Genomic DNA, 15,049 nt, shown 5'->3' on the forward strand with positions numbered 1-15,049 from the left:
TCCACACGCTTTGTTGTGATCAAACTTCAACAAATTCCCAATAGCTCTTTTCTCTGAGCTACTTTCCTTCTAACTGTTGGTATTTTCCCCCAAAGGTGAGCTCATGAACAATGACAAACTTACCTGTTTCTTAGCTCTGTGTATTTTTTTTTTCCATCTTCAGAGGAATCCACTCGTTTCAAAAGTGGCAAAATTATTTCCTTTGACCGTTTTTTTTTTTTTTTAAATTGTACATTAAGCATGTTGGCTTGTCTTAAGATAGTTGTATTTTGTGGTACATATGTCGCAATAATCACCAAAGATTGAGTCAGACCGAATCCTCACATGTTTTGCAGGAAACAGGCAATGTCCTTGAATTGAACTTTGTGTTTTTGTTTCCACAGTGTCTGAGCCTCAGCTCTGCATCGTCCCCATTGCAGTCAAATTGGAAAGAACAGTTTTCATATTGCTTGTCATATCCAACTCCTGCTTGTAATGATGCTCTCTCATCCCGTTACAGCATCCGTGCAAGGAAAAAAAAAAAAAAAAAAAAAGCATAGGCCCGTAGAGCCTTTGGTAACCTCAAACCTTATTATTTTTTCAGTAGTTCACGCGTTCCCATTTTTTTCTGAATAAACCACATGTCGACATGTTCAGGAGGCAAGTGTTGGCAATTATAAACCAATTCTTTTGGCTGTACCCTTGTGAACTGCTCCAAATAGCACAAGCAGCTTTGTTAACTTTATGTTCCACTCTGAAATATACCAAAATTAATTCCCTTCAGTCATAGGACCATGTATGATAGTGGCATCTCCACATGCAATTGGATTTGTTTGTGGCACATTTTGATTTCCCAAGCAGTTGTGCAAGCAGGCAGCCGCTTTCGCTGTATTTCCAAATGCCTTTAATCCTGATTATCAGGATGTTGCTTTACTGTTTCCCAGTTTTATATCATTGTGACGAATACCATCATCAGTATTGAAAACCAGTATTTTCAATTCCACACACTTGTTTCGCAAATACCATCATAAATATTGAAAACACCAGTATTTTCATTTGATACCACATCTTCCATGGAATTTCATTCACCTTTTTTCCATTTTTCCTCATGAGGTAATACTGTACACCCATTAACGAATTGTGCATGCACCTTGAGTCATCACGCAATTTATTGACCCCCTTCAAGAGATTTGTGTACCTTTTGACATCATGCCATCACCGTTGTATTGTTTTCCAAAAAATTGAAAGTTTTGCTTTTCTGCCATCAACGGAGCCCCGTAGCAGAAAGTTCGATCACTCATTTGCACAACACCATAATCAAGCCTCAGCTTCGATAGCTGGTGCACTCGCATTTGACCACTCCATGTAACAAGTATTTTGTATTAGAATCGTGTATCCCGCAGTTCCCAAATTGCGGGGAAACCCATGTTGTTGTCTTTGCAACACATTTTCCAGCAACGAATGCATTGCAATTCCCTTGTGTGCAGGCCTACGTAGACGACCAACGATAACGATAGCAGCGCTGCAGTCGCTTACCAGAATCCAAAGAATGTTGTTCAGAAATCCAGCGATGAGGTGTCCTAACCTTCCTCACCTTTTATCCCGATGCAGCCGTGCAGCAGCAGGTGAGTTGAATCATCTCATCATCATTCTTCCGGTGCCGCTCCACACAGCTGTTTTGAATTGTCGCAAGTGTCGTCAAACACGTCGAAAAGCCCAGCAATGCAATTAAACGCACATTTCTTACAAACCTCGAATTTATGAATGAGAGGCCACGTGGTGCATTTATTTTCTTCATTCTTAATTGCAATTATTAAACGTCAATAATTTTTCGATATATTAATAAAAAAAAAAATCCTAAAACTTGACATAGCGTTGACAGCGGTCACTGTTTACTGCTTTTAGCCGGAACACAATAATGCTCACATATGTATTCTGCTCCAACAGGTGTGTTTGTTGCAATATATAATGACTTAACTACTGTGGCACATTCATGTTACATTACAGTCAAAACTGCAAACAAATGAAAAAAAAAAGTGTCATAAATGGACCACTTTGAAACTTCATTTGAAGACACATTTTTTATTATTTAACTTTCGACTCAACATGTTCTGCCAGCCCACTACTAGTTGGATCAAATTGGGTTATTTTTATATAAAAGTTTTAAGACTACTACATTAAAAAAAAAACTGTTTACATTGCATATACGAAAATAATTTAAATAAACACAGGGCACCATAAAACTGCTTTAGATATCCAAAGCTCATTTTATTATACTTTGACAACACGTGACAGTTAAAACACGATATGATTTAAATATGTCAACATCCAATGAAGCGGAAGTCTCGTTCAACCACCATAAAAACATAAGTCATATTTCATACAAACTAAAATATACAGTTTATTTTCCCACTGTATTTAATAGCCTTCAGACATTTCTTGAGTGGGTTGTAATGCTGGTAAACATTACTCCAAGAAATTTGCTGTAGTCCTTGTATTGTGGGCCACTTGAAAGTCCATCACAATATGGTCAGTGATAATTAGAGATTTAGTCTCTAAATGTGCTGAATATTAATATAGAGGAGCGACGTTACTCCTTCAGAGTGCAATTTACTTCCAGATTCGATAAAAACCTAAGACCACGGTGAGGCAAGCGAACACTGAACCTAGAGGAGGCAAAAAACAACCAAAAAATTAGTCTATTAACAGAATCTATGTGCAGTATACATTTCAGCAAAAATGTCAAGTGTCTCCTTTAAACCTGACTAACGATGGGCCTATACCAAGGAGATGCAATTCGGTATTTAATAGTTGATTAATGTGGAAATAAATTGAATATCACGTTCTTACCTGCAAGGTACTTTATAGTGTCCAATTTATGTGACTCGAGCATGGTTTTCAAACCCGCTACTTCAGTGTCAATTTTCATGTTGGTCTGAGTCAGACGACGATCTTGCTCGGCGGTCTGTTAGGGTAAAAAAAAAAAAAAAAAAAAAGACGAAATGCCAATTGTGGGTCATAAATTTGTCGTGACTAAAAGGGTATGATACTGTTATCCACAAACCATTTCCAAGATTTCTGTCCGTGTTTCCCGAAGCTTCCTCTCATGGTCTGCTTTCTGAAAATTGATGACGATGATGTCTTACTATAAACGTTCGTTTTACAATACAATTTATTGAGCAAAAAAAAAAGAAAAAAAAATCTGGATTGGTGTAATTACCAGTTCTTTCACGCGACTCTTCTCTAAATTCATTTCCAAAAGTGTGTCTGAGCGAACTTTATTCATCACATCCTAAATGGCAGCAAAAGATTTAATTTAATTTAAATTAATGTTCAATTTGAATTAGAATGAACATTTCAGTAATTGATTACTTACAGCCAGTTGCACCCTGAGCTGCTGGAGCTGGATCTTCAATTTCTGAAATGTTTACATGTTGGAAAGTCATCATGGCATGTGATTAGTTTTCTGGTTGTGGTAGGTTAGTAAGGAAGTGTTTTTTTTTGTTTTTTTTTACTACGTTATATGATCAGAATATTAGACACCTCTCAGCATGTTGCCAAATCAAGCAGGAGTGCTTTGCTGCAAATTTGAAAATCTGTGAGTAATTGACACCCTGCCCAAAATGATTTTGAATTGCCAATGATGCCACAAGATGGCAGCAAAGCACTACAGGAATCCCCTCAAATCACTTCAAGATGCACAAAAATGTTGGCATGTTGCTTTGGCACACAAAAGTGAAATGGTAATTTTTTGAGAGAATAGAGCAGGAAAAAAAAAACTGAATGGCGATGGTAAACCTTTGTAATCTACACCTCAACATAGTTACCTCATTCTCTGCCAGTAACGTAGAAAACTCGCTTTTCTCAAGAATGACCATGTCCTTCTTTAAAGCTGCTATTTGAGACATCACACGTTGCATCATAATCTCCTAAACGGGACACAATCCATAAAGAATTAGGGTGCAGATATTATATATTGCAGAGAACGCAGTAAGGCTGGATGAGAATTGTAAATCACATCCATCAAATCGCAGAGGCTGATGGCATGATATGCACAAAGAATTTGACACTTATACCTGCTGTACTTTGGTTACCATGTCACTATAAATGATGTCCATGGTAGAGTTTGTCATCTTCAAGAGCACCTTGACTAACACTTCAGCTTGCTGGGTAGTGAACCCTGTTAAAAGAAACATCACAACGTCAATTGATAAAGCAGAGTTATAACGTGAAACAATAGTGTAGACGGCACCTACTGTTCTCCTCAAGGAGTCGAACCACCAGATGAGTGTCAAAGAACAGCTTGCGGACTTTAGGAATATCAGGCTGCACGTCATACTGGATGGGGTCGGCAGAACTCTTCGCTAAAAGCAATGTTGACAAGTTATTTTTCAACTTTTATTTAACTCTTCAGACTCTTTGGAATGACATTTTTGATGCTGTTGTTAGTGTCAAGCGCACCAGTAAAAATTATGTATTGTGCAAATATGGGCTCAGATCTGGGTTAGAAGTTCAAATGAATCATGCCTGCCTGAAAGCACGCAGTAGTCTGCAAAAAAAGGCTTAGTTAGCTGTGTTGTTTTAATTACTGTTTTTGCAGTTTTCATTTTGACATAGAAAAATGGTGAAAATTCTAAAATGAAATTCGCAGACAAAGGCGAAAGAAACAGTATGGATACAGGAATTTATCTTAACTGCTTGACTGCTAAATAATCAACGGACAAAAAAAAACATATGGGGCCCTCCACACTTTCATTAATAGTAGTGATTCAACCTTTGTGGATTATCATGACCATGATTTTTTAGTACCAAGGTATTATTTTTAATTGATGTAAAAAATGCTCAATTATCAATGGGCTAATTATTTGCATTCAGTCATTAGGATTTTTTTTTTTTTTAAATACATACCATTAGTTACAACTATTATTTAACATTTATGTGCAGTATGTTTCAATTGAATCTTCATTGAAGTACAATTTTGTTTTTTAATTTTCCTATAGACAAATGAAACAAAGTTCAAACTGTGCATAATGGTAAAGTGGATTACAGTCATATTAAATATACATTTCTTCCTCGTTTTTTGGGGGGGATAAACATTTGGGTCTACTACTTAATTACATTTTAATATTAGTCTTGGAGAGCAAAGTATTTTTAAGGTGGCATTTGGTGAAAAAAGTTTGACAATCACAGCATAATCATTAATCAACTATAAAAATTATGTGTTTACCTTTTTGTAAGTGCACAATCTTACAAGTTAAGCACAGGATAAACACCGATTATGTCCCCCCCACTGTCCACCCCAGAATTTGTATGAACGCCCCTGATGAAACAGTCACGTCGTAATGATATGCCCTTAATGGAATGTGCTAATAAAGTTATATATATTAAAAAGGGGGGGGGGGGCTGCAATAAACTGTCAGAATGACGTCATTTTTTACAGTAACATTTGGTCACATTACCACCAGTTTTCGAAGCCATTCATAACGAAGTACGTATACGTCACCTCTTCCGGACAGGTGCAAGTGTCTGAGCCCAGTTTGTCGCCTCACTCGGTTAGTGTCAGATGAAGAACTCGCTAATCTTGCCGAGGATTTCAAATGCGGCCAACTGGGTTCGGTAGGTAAAATATTCGAAGATAGACGTCTGCTATAACTCACTATGTCTGTACTTGTGGCTAATTTAAAACGCTTTTCATTGTGGCTAAGAGCAAATCGGGTGTGACATTGTTTGAGCACCATTGTGAAGGCGTAAAAGTCAAACTCTGCCAACAGAGTTTGAAGTTGAATAAAAACTACTTCCGCCTTTCAAAACGTCGTCAATACTTGCACACATCCGGTTTCACCTTTCAGAATAAAATCACCATCTAAACACGAACTTGACCTATTTCGTGCCTTTTAAATTTCATTACAATTGGTTTTGTTTTACTTTGAGTAAACACAAAATAAATAGAAAAGACGATTCTGAGCCATTCCAGAACTGGCGGACATTTTCTCTTCCCAAGCAAACCTGCTACTAAAACTGCTTTAGCCTTCAAGAAGGGAAAAACTAAGCTCCATCACTCAATAGAAATGACAAGAAAACCATCTTATATATTAGCGGGCTGTTTATATTCGGACAATTAGTTTTTGTCTGATGTCATAACAACATCCACAGGCTGGCATTGTGTATTTTTGTTTATAAAGTGCAGCATGCTCCTCAAGTAGTGTTTGTTGGTGTCTGATGTATGGACTATTTGTTTGTGTCATATTTTTGAAACTTGTCCCACCGGCCGCTACAATAAAATTGTCTTCTACTAGTATTATAAACATTTAAAGGTCAATTCCTTGCAGTTTTTCGTTATTCAAGACTGAGTCTGGATAGCGGGGAATTACTATATTTGGAAGGTATACAAAACAGGAAATTCATGCCACGTGCCATACTAATTTTCTTCTACTAAACAGGCTACATCCCTGTTGTGCTTTACACTGATATGGTATTCAGAAAATGGAAATAGAGTAACATTATTTCTGGTGGGGCTGAGACTGTAAATCCCATTTACAGTGCATTTTCAGAGGTAGATAGTAACAAGCTATTATTACTCCTTAAGTAACTTTTTTTGATACATTGTTCTGGTAAAGGTACGGTAGTTTAATGCAACATACCTTTTTCACTTTTGAGTATTTTTGTTGTGAAGAAATGCTTTACTACATTACGTTAGGCTAAATTAAGCTTGCTACTTATCTACTTATTGCTTGTGCGATTATTTTTTTGTCACATGATTCTATTCCAGCAATCCAATCCAAGTGACCTTTGACCCCATTTGACCAATCAAATACACCCAGGTCATCACTTAGCTGTACACAGTATCTCGGCCCCACGCAGAATCAAAGTTTTCAAATAGCCATTCACGCAATCATGGTATAAATCTACCTTACAGCTTCAGGTCACCTTTAACACCAGTGAGGATGAGCAACAATACTCTTACTTGACCTTTGTTAAGGTTCACGGGTTTCACAGTTTTTTTGACTCATGAGAAGAAAAAAATAAAGACAGATAAAGTGGTTGCCACCAAAATGACAACACATAACAATAAGAGCGCCACAATGCGACCGCGCTGGCCTGCAGGCCGATGTCCAGCAAGCTGCACCTCGTCCACAGAGAGCAGGGCCAGGGAGGCGCTGTCAGCGCTGCCGAGTGGTTCGGCATTCAGCGGCCCGTGGGGCTCCACCATCCAGCGCACCACGTTGACCTTTGTTTCCATGTCATCTATCATGTGGTCTATTTGGTTGATCTCCTGCTCCATGGTCTTGCGCTCCTCGGTCTCGAGGCCATCAGGGAGGTTGGCGTTCAGAGCCCGGCTCAGGTCTGGGAGACTGAGGGCTCGAGCAGCAACTTCACTGCTCCCTCCTGCGCGAGGACAAAAAGCGAACTAGGTCATGAACCAGAAACGGGATATTGAATAAATGTTCAAACTTAATTAATGAATTAAAATGTAATAATTAATTAATAATTAATTAACAATCTATTATACACAAAAGTGAAAATGTATTTTAATGTTTTTTTTTTACCTTGCAGGCCAGTTTGCACTAAACTCGGAGACTCAGCAAGAGTAAAGATGTCTCCCATATTGAAGACTTTGCACATGTCAACGTGGAGGAGCTCCAGGCTGGACGAGAAGGCCACCCAAAGGAGCTCCATCTCCTTGCGCCGCTCCACGGGGAGGCTCTTGTCACGAAGATGCAAGGTGAGATGTTGACAGATGGTCGCGGCCAACTTGGAGGCCCTCTCTCTTGTTTGCCTCAACTCATCTCGCAGCTGCAAACCGTCGGTGCAGGCGCCGACACATGAAGCTAAATGTCGATAGCATGCTGCCACCTGCGACACGTCAAATAATGATAAACGATTATGTCCAGGAGGTTAAAAAAAAATATATATATATATATTCAAATAAGTGACATCCCCAAAAACATTAATATTGCCACAAAAATCTGATTTTTTTTGCTTCATGTATGAATGTCATTGCTTTACTACTAAATATGTTTTTGATATACTATACAGGCAAACATGACCTTAATTTATAAAAGTGTTTTATCTATAATGCGTAAATGTCAGTGGCGAAAACATGATCGCAGGTTAACACGTTAGCACGCAACCGAGACCCAAAAGCATTGCAACCTAGATATTTGAATGAGCACAAAGATGCAGCGGAGCAAGAAATCCTATTCAGTGAGAGTGCTGTTTTCGCCACAGGGATGAACTTGCTCGTGTTGTTCTTACTTTTGCCACTTACACACCAGGCGAGGGAAATGTTTTTCAACTTTTGAAAATGACATTTCACATTTGGTGTTGATTGAAGAGTTTTATTCTAGTCAATATTGTGCAGGGTCTCCTCACTATTTGATCCAAAAGTAAAAACAAAAAACTAACAAAAAATAAATCTTGATATCATAAAATATGTCACTGTCATAGAATTAAGATTACCTTTATCAAAGAATCCACCATCGCTCTGCCATCAGCCAAAGCCTCGTTTGTGCCAAGTGTGCAGTCATCTCCAACTTTGTTATTTCCAAGTGGCATGAGGATAACTTTGCCAAGAACCCGGCACACAATTCTGTCCTGGCTGGCCACCCTTCACGTTGCAGGTTGCTCCTTTTCCCTCACGAGACGTTTCATTCACAGGTTTAGGGTCCAGTCAGGCTTCAGGTGCAAGGCAGCTGAGCGATGCGTCACCATATTCCAGCTCAAGACTCCATCCAGTCATGTCATCGATAGACCTGTAAGTATGCTTTGGAGGCTGACAAAATATTAGAAAGTGATGAGAGCGGAGAAAGAGGCTAATAAAATGATGTAACTTCAACAAGATGCTAATCCCGTGATTGACCCCTTTGCACCGACGCAGGATAAAGCCAACAACAGTAATCTCATTAACTGTCACTCAGAGCGAAGGCAAGAGCATCTGCCCGTGTCTCCGCCACAACTGTCCTTTCACTCAGGGGAGGCTGTGCTCTTGCCTTTACTGGCTGCAGCTTTTTCACTCATCTTGAAGGCAATATGCTTCGAAATTTAATGCAAGCAGAATTTAAAATGGAACTTAACAGCATACACGGAAGAAAAGTCTTTTTCCGCCTCTTCTGTTCCCATTTTGAGTTGACAGCAATAAAATACCCTGAATGGTTCCACCCTAAAATTTTGCTTACATTTTTATAACAGCAAGACAAGCACAAAGGATCAATGCCACATTTTGGAAATTTCTCACTCGGCCACAAAAAAAGCCTCACACTTTGGATATTTGATTTGGTCCGTAAAAGCTTGTAGGAAATTAAGAGAAAAGTTTAACTCTAAATACCCGTTATTGTAAGACAGTACAAGATAAAACATTTTGACGCAAACAAACAGCATTAAATTAGCATATCCAATTTTTATTATTATTATTTTTTTTAATCTGATTGCACAGCATCTGGCGACATAATTACGGAGAACATGGATGCGCTTTAGAAACCTGAGTGTTTTCCATACTTCCTTTTGTGGTTTAATTTCCCTTCGGGCCACAAATAATGGACGTCCTCATTTGACCAGCTTGGTTTAAAGCGCCGAGCGCCAAGCATCAACTCCCCTGGCGTGATGTTTCTATTGCAATCTATGAACGCGTGTCTAATAAGCTGAATGACCAAAAAAAAAAATGGAAACCTCGAAACCGCAGCATAGGAATATTGCAACAAAGCAAATACGAAGAGGGGCTGAACTGCGATTATACAGCTCTCACAAAAATCTTGGAGTCTTACTCTTGTTTAGTGATAAAATAGCAATAATTTTATTACATAAAGACTATAACCAGACATAAATAAAAACAATCACAAGCACAAAGTCCATAATGATGAATTCATACTGGTTCATAAAATGTGTCTGTCAGCGCCGTGGCGTTCCAGCAGTTTTCCTGAGCGTCTGACTTCTGGTCTTATGAGGAGATGAAACCGCTTCCTTGATGTTGGCGAGAAAGCTTTTCTTGGTTTTGATCTGCACAGGCGACTTTGGAGTAAGCTTGGTGAGCTCTGCCTTTAGGGAGGCAATTTCCTTGTCCTTTTCCAAGGACTGGGATAAAATTCCCTGCATTGATTTCATCTTGATAGGAACATACAAACCAGTGTCTAAGCATTTTGTTCTGTTTATCATTGTGACACACACTCCAAGTTTGGACTTGCTTCACCTTACCTGTTCTTGGGACTTCACCTGAAGATCCTCTAGTTCCGCCGATTTCTCCAGGAAGCCGTCTCGAACCGTCTGAAGGGTTCCGCTCAGTTCAATCAGTCGTCTCTCCAATGATAAGATCAACTATGGGTGAAATATTTGATGCAAAAATGAAGACTGTTAAAACGGGACCAAAACTCTAAAGCATAAGTCATGCTGACATTTACCTGTTGCTTATCCTCACACATCCGTTCTATGGCACTTTTCTCCTTGTGGAGACGTTTTAAACGCTCCTCCCCTGTGCGGGGTTGAAACATAAAATAAAAAAGTTTTCATTCAATACACAGGCATCACAGATATTCATGCATATCTACTCGTTCACATCTTCAGCCCAAAAATAATAAAAAATGAAAAATAAAATAAAACAAAAAATAAAATAAAATATCACCAACCCGCAACTTCAAAGTCTGTCGATGTTTGACAACGACATAACGCGTCCAAAGTCGCAACTGTGCACTCTCTGGTACCAGATGCCAACTGTGAAAGCTGTCGCTCGAGGGCCTACAGGCAAATTGGAATCATATTTGATTAATTCCTTTCACCCAAAAGGCATTTCAGATATGACTACCGTCTATTGACACCATCTTCCAATCTGGAATCTATACCTCGACTTTCTCCTGCTCTGCCATGAACTCGTCAAGCGGCACGTAGTCATCTTCTAGGTTGCTCATGGCACTCTTGTAAGCATGCTCTTTGATGGCATCCTTGTACATCTCAAAAGTCTTCTCCATCTTTTCTTGGTAGCTCTCCTTCAGCTCTTCAATCTGTTTGCTAAGCATTCAAAGACATGCAGTCGCATCACACCGTTCGCGGAATGATCCAAATGCCCCGGCGACGGTTCAAAACCTGCGAAGTTCCTCGCTCTCCATGATCTGCTGTAGCATGGCGTCGCCCATTTCCTTACGGATCTCCATCTCCTGCTCCAGGTTCCGTCTTCTCTCGGCCAGCAGTTTTATTCGGAGGCTTTCGATCGTGTCCAGCAGCTCCTGTGGACGTTAGAATCGGAATCCTGACCGAGAAAAATCATCTAAACCATACTAGAATACAACAGTTGAGCAATTCATAATCAAGTTACATTTTGTGTCAGTAAAGACATGTCGGCGGCGTCGTCCTCATTCAGCAGTTCGTCTTCAGACAAAAAGCTTTCCAGGGCCTGCCTGTCAATCACGCCATTCCTCACCAGAGATTTGCCATTCGGACCCACCAGACACTGCGACAGAGATTCCAAGGACTTGTCTGGGATCACCTGCACCTGAACATAACATATGATAGCTCCTCGATGTTATTTTATACAAGTGGTTCACAGCACTTGGAGACTTTACCTGTTTGGCTACAGCAGAGAACTTCATGACATGGAGCGTCTCATCATACGTAGAAGCACACTGACTGGTGTTGACGATCATTGAAGCTCTTCCTTTGCCACCAAAAAACGCCTGGAAGAGCTTGGTGAGCTTGCTCTCTCGAAAAGGGATGTAGCCGTTCTTCGTTCTGATCGGACGAAGAACGTTTGAGGTGACCTCCACAGTACGTAGAGAGGCAACAGTCGTACTGATTGTACCTTTCGGTCTGGTTGTTACGCATGGCATTGATGCACTTCCCCAGGATGAGGAGCGAGTTGTTAATGTTCCCCGCTTCTTTTAGCCTCTCGCCGAAGGTTTTGGTTCTGTCGCATCTTTCGGAGCCGGCCAAGTCACACAGAGAAAACCTAAGGATTGCAAATTATTTAGAGTTTCTTATGACGATTGCTGCTACTCAATACGACAATTTCCTTCAGGATCAATATAGATTTTTTATTAGGAGAGCTGGAAAAGATGTGCAATTTATTTAACTTACTCCGATATCCGTTTAACTTCATTTCCATCCATCTTCAGCAACTTCATGGTAAATATGCTGTGGCTGTGCGGAAAATTGAAATCTCTTTTTATAAAATGAAATGAGAAAACTCAAGGGAGTGATTAGGAAGAGCGAATGTTTGCCTTCTGCTGGAGGACTGATTCATCTTGGTGGCTGCAGCACTTCGGTTTCTGTTGCCAAATTGCAGTAGTTTGCCAGCTTCCGACAAACTCTGCGTGTTGATCCATTGAAGATCTGAAAATGACACCGATTATGAAGCCCCTTCCAAAAAAAAATAAAAATTCTTTGGCTCTACTAAGGTTGGAGGTCACCCTTGCACCTTTAACATAAGCGTTGCCAGCGCCGTCATCACAAACACGAAGGGCGGCACGTTTCTTGGACTTGGAGCAGAAGGACGGTTGAAGGAGATCGTAGACGCCCTCGTTGTAGATTTCGAAGAATGCCACCCATAAAGCAAACTGGCAACTCCCTTCATCTGAAATTGAAGGTCATATAGTGGCAACTAAGTCCATAAGCGTTTCCCTTTTAAAATCTGTCATGACACCGAGCACTGATAGCTTATTAGCTATATAGCTAGACAGCTCACGCCACCACTTAGCTATATTATAATTCTGCCTGTTACCTGATTGATTGTCAGACAATAAGAAAGAGGAAGGCGTAGAACAGGACAAGGAATCTGATCCACTGCTTGGTCTCACGGGATCACATTCCTTCATGTGAAAACACAGATTTAGGTACACAGAGCAGCAAAGTCAAAATTATTTCAGTTTCATGTCACCTCTCTGAATGATGCAAAAATGGCAGCGTTAGCATTTTTCTCCTGTTTGACTTGGTCAGCATCCAGACATCGTGTGTCATTCCTGAGGTAGGGCTTCACGTCCATGCCTTGATACTGGCGCCCGGCGATGTACTGAAAGGTGGCATCCAACACTCGTGGCAAAATTCCTGGTTCTTTTGAAGTTCCTGATTGAATTAGAAAATTTAAATTGTACTCGTGGACAAAATAACAGCCTCATTTAAATCCTTTATAATTTGCGTTTTGACCTTGGATCGTGAAAGTTTTGCCAGCGTTGGTGACACCATAGCTGAAGAGCAGTGAATTCTCCCCATCCAAGAAATCAGACATTTGGCTTTTGACTGTGTGGTCATACAGCGCAGCCTGGGTTGTCTCTGGTCCAAAAATCTAAAAATGCAAGTAAAGTATAGAGCAATAATAAAACAAAAGTTGCTCCCAGTGAAAAAAAAACTGTAAAATTAACAAATGTATGGCTCCATTTAATTTAATTTGCATACTTCACACATTGAGTGCAGTTCAAGATAATTAGAAATTCCACGAATAAACACTTTTAACATTGTGAAGAAATTCCTCCATTTCTTGCAAGTTATCTCTACTTTTTTTTCTTGAGCTAGGCCTGCATGTATTGATTTGCACCCCTCAACTGACATTTGCAAGCTTACAAAGTGAGAGTTGGGGAAATATTCAAGTCACGGCTGTTAGTGCAGGGTGCAGCAAAGGTGAAAGGTTGCTGACCTTGTAAAATGAGAATTTGTGTACAGACGTGGCGATACCCTTCTCACTGCACTTCAGGGTGGCGGAACCTTTCGGAGCCTGTAGCGTCACCGTGTGGTCACTTTCTATTACTACACAATCCTGATGGAAACAAATAAAGCCAAATGTATCATAAACCAGTATGTTAAATTAAAAATCGCTTTTGTGATAGATCAGGCTAATGCAAGTCTACAATAACCTGATTCTCGTTGTCAAAGAGCTCCTCTTTCGAGAAAGGTCGGACTCGAAGGTAAACTTTCATAGTCTGCTGTTCTGCTCCTCTTGATGTTTCCTCCTGCAAAAAAAAAAAAAAAAAAAGCAATTCAAATCAAAAGCGGACTCGGCAAGTGTGGGGTGAGAAAGACATCTGGAATGCAGTTTCATGACGACAATAATGGGGTGGTGATGTGTGTTATACCTGTGGGGGTGAAATAAAAGTCAAGTCCATGTCAACGGAATGCATGATGAAATTACTGATCAGAGCAAAGCGCTTCCAGAGCTTCTATGGTAGCAACGAGAACAAACCAAGAGCAAGCAATTAGTTTTAACTCGAAGCTGGTGTGGAGTGAAAGAACAGCCAATTAGTTTGGAGAGCTTCGCTTTAATGACGCAAGAAGGTCAGCATGCAAGATGCACAAACCACATAATCTGGTGCGAGTTCAATTCTGATAGGATATTGACCAGTAGTTCTCAGGTATTTTAAAACAAGTGCTATCATTAAAAAAATGTCCGAGGACCATCCGCCAGCTCATGACATTCATAAGAGTTTTAATTAAAAAAATAAAAAGATATTATTGTAGGTTTAATATTAACACTTCAGTTCTATAGCAAAATAAATAAAAACTACTGCACTTATATGATTGAATTAAAATGTTTGCACATAAGTTAAAAACTGAACATCTTTCTGCGTGTACTTGGCTGACTTCCTACCACATTCCAAAAACATGCAATAATTTAATACTGAGACATTCAACAGTTGTACGTGTGCTCACCTTCCGAAAACTCCAGTACATTTCAGGCTTGGATCCAAAACATTACCACGCTATATTGCATATTTTACAAAGTATTACAATTATTCTGTTTTGTCCATACTGTTTTTACATTTTATCCATTGCTCTTAAATTCTCTGAATGTGTTGTTTAAAAACCTTATAGTTGTAAAAGCTTGAGCTTTAATATATATATATATATATACATGCATATATTTAAATAGGGTATTTATTTCTGATTGCACATATTGGCAGGGTGGTGTGGAGCAAAACCCTCATGATGAAGGGGGATTACTGTATATACAACAGTACTGCTGCTTGCAGCCCACTTTGGGTACCATAGGTGGTGTGATTCATGGAGAGTTTAGTAATTAGACTGCAAGACATCAGTCATTAAATATATATAATAGCCCCCCCCCCCCCCCTTCGACACAGACAGATGAAAAATGAAAGGC

General features: G+C 39.6%; 3 protein-coding genes across 3 annotated transcripts; all 3 read right to left on the bottom strand.

Annotated features, from left to right (window-relative positions):
- Positions 1 to 2,226: 2,226 nt before the first annotated feature.
- On the bottom strand, positions 2,227 to 5,231 carry mcur1 (mitochondrial calcium uniporter regulator 1; the record flags this gene model as incomplete). Its single annotated transcript, XM_088283293.1, has 9 exons — positions 2,227 to 2,645; positions 2,830 to 2,944; positions 3,044 to 3,097; positions 3,200 to 3,271; positions 3,356 to 3,397; positions 3,807 to 3,908; positions 4,056 to 4,159; positions 4,236 to 4,343; positions 5,207 to 5,231. Coding segments are annotated over 9 exons (678 nt in total), but the record flags the coding sequence as incomplete, so codon positions are not given.
- A 1,105-nt stretch (positions 5,232 to 6,336) lies between these two features.
- On the bottom strand, positions 6,337 to 8,891 carry rgs9bp (regulator of G protein signaling 9 binding protein). The gene is made up of 3 exons (XM_088283291.1): positions 8,440 to 8,891; positions 7,527 to 7,833; positions 6,337 to 7,365 (listed from the first exon to the last, which is right to left on the bottom strand). Exons 1-3 carry the CDS (start codon positions 8,533 to 8,535, stop codon positions 6,986 to 6,988), a joined length of 783 nt encoding a protein of 260 aa, XP_088139417.1. The 5' UTR covers positions 8,536 to 8,891; the 3' UTR covers positions 6,337 to 6,985.
- An 855-nt stretch (positions 8,892 to 9,746) lies between these two features.
- On the bottom strand, positions 9,747 to 14,191 carry LOC148318268 (kinesin-like protein KIF20A). The gene is made up of 18 exons (XM_088283125.1): positions 14,025 to 14,191; positions 13,806 to 13,901; positions 13,589 to 13,708; positions 13,102 to 13,240; positions 12,836 to 13,020; positions 12,680 to 12,767; positions 12,377 to 12,532; positions 12,180 to 12,291; positions 12,037 to 12,099; positions 11,762 to 11,908; positions 11,526 to 11,691; positions 11,279 to 11,455; positions 11,050 to 11,189; positions 10,809 to 10,974; positions 10,596 to 10,704; positions 10,371 to 10,441; positions 10,168 to 10,287; positions 9,747 to 10,077 (listed from the first exon to the last, which is right to left on the bottom strand). The coding sequence occupies exons 1-18, from the start codon at positions 14,067 to 14,069 to the stop codon at positions 9,865 to 9,867; spliced, it is 2,313 nt and encodes a 770-aa protein (XP_088139251.1). The 5' UTR covers positions 14,070 to 14,191; the 3' UTR covers positions 9,747 to 9,864.
- Positions 14,192 to 15,049: the final 858 nt, after the last annotated feature.

Source organism: Idiotropiscis lumnitzeri, chromosome 19 (genome assembly GCF_059441095.1).
Source record: "Idiotropiscis lumnitzeri isolate Australia: NSW breed Sydney's pygmy pipehorse chromosome 19, RoL_Ilum_1.0, whole genome shotgun sequence".
NCBI classification, from domain to species: domain Eukaryota; kingdom Metazoa; phylum Chordata; class Actinopteri; order Syngnathiformes; family Syngnathidae; genus Idiotropiscis; species Idiotropiscis lumnitzeri.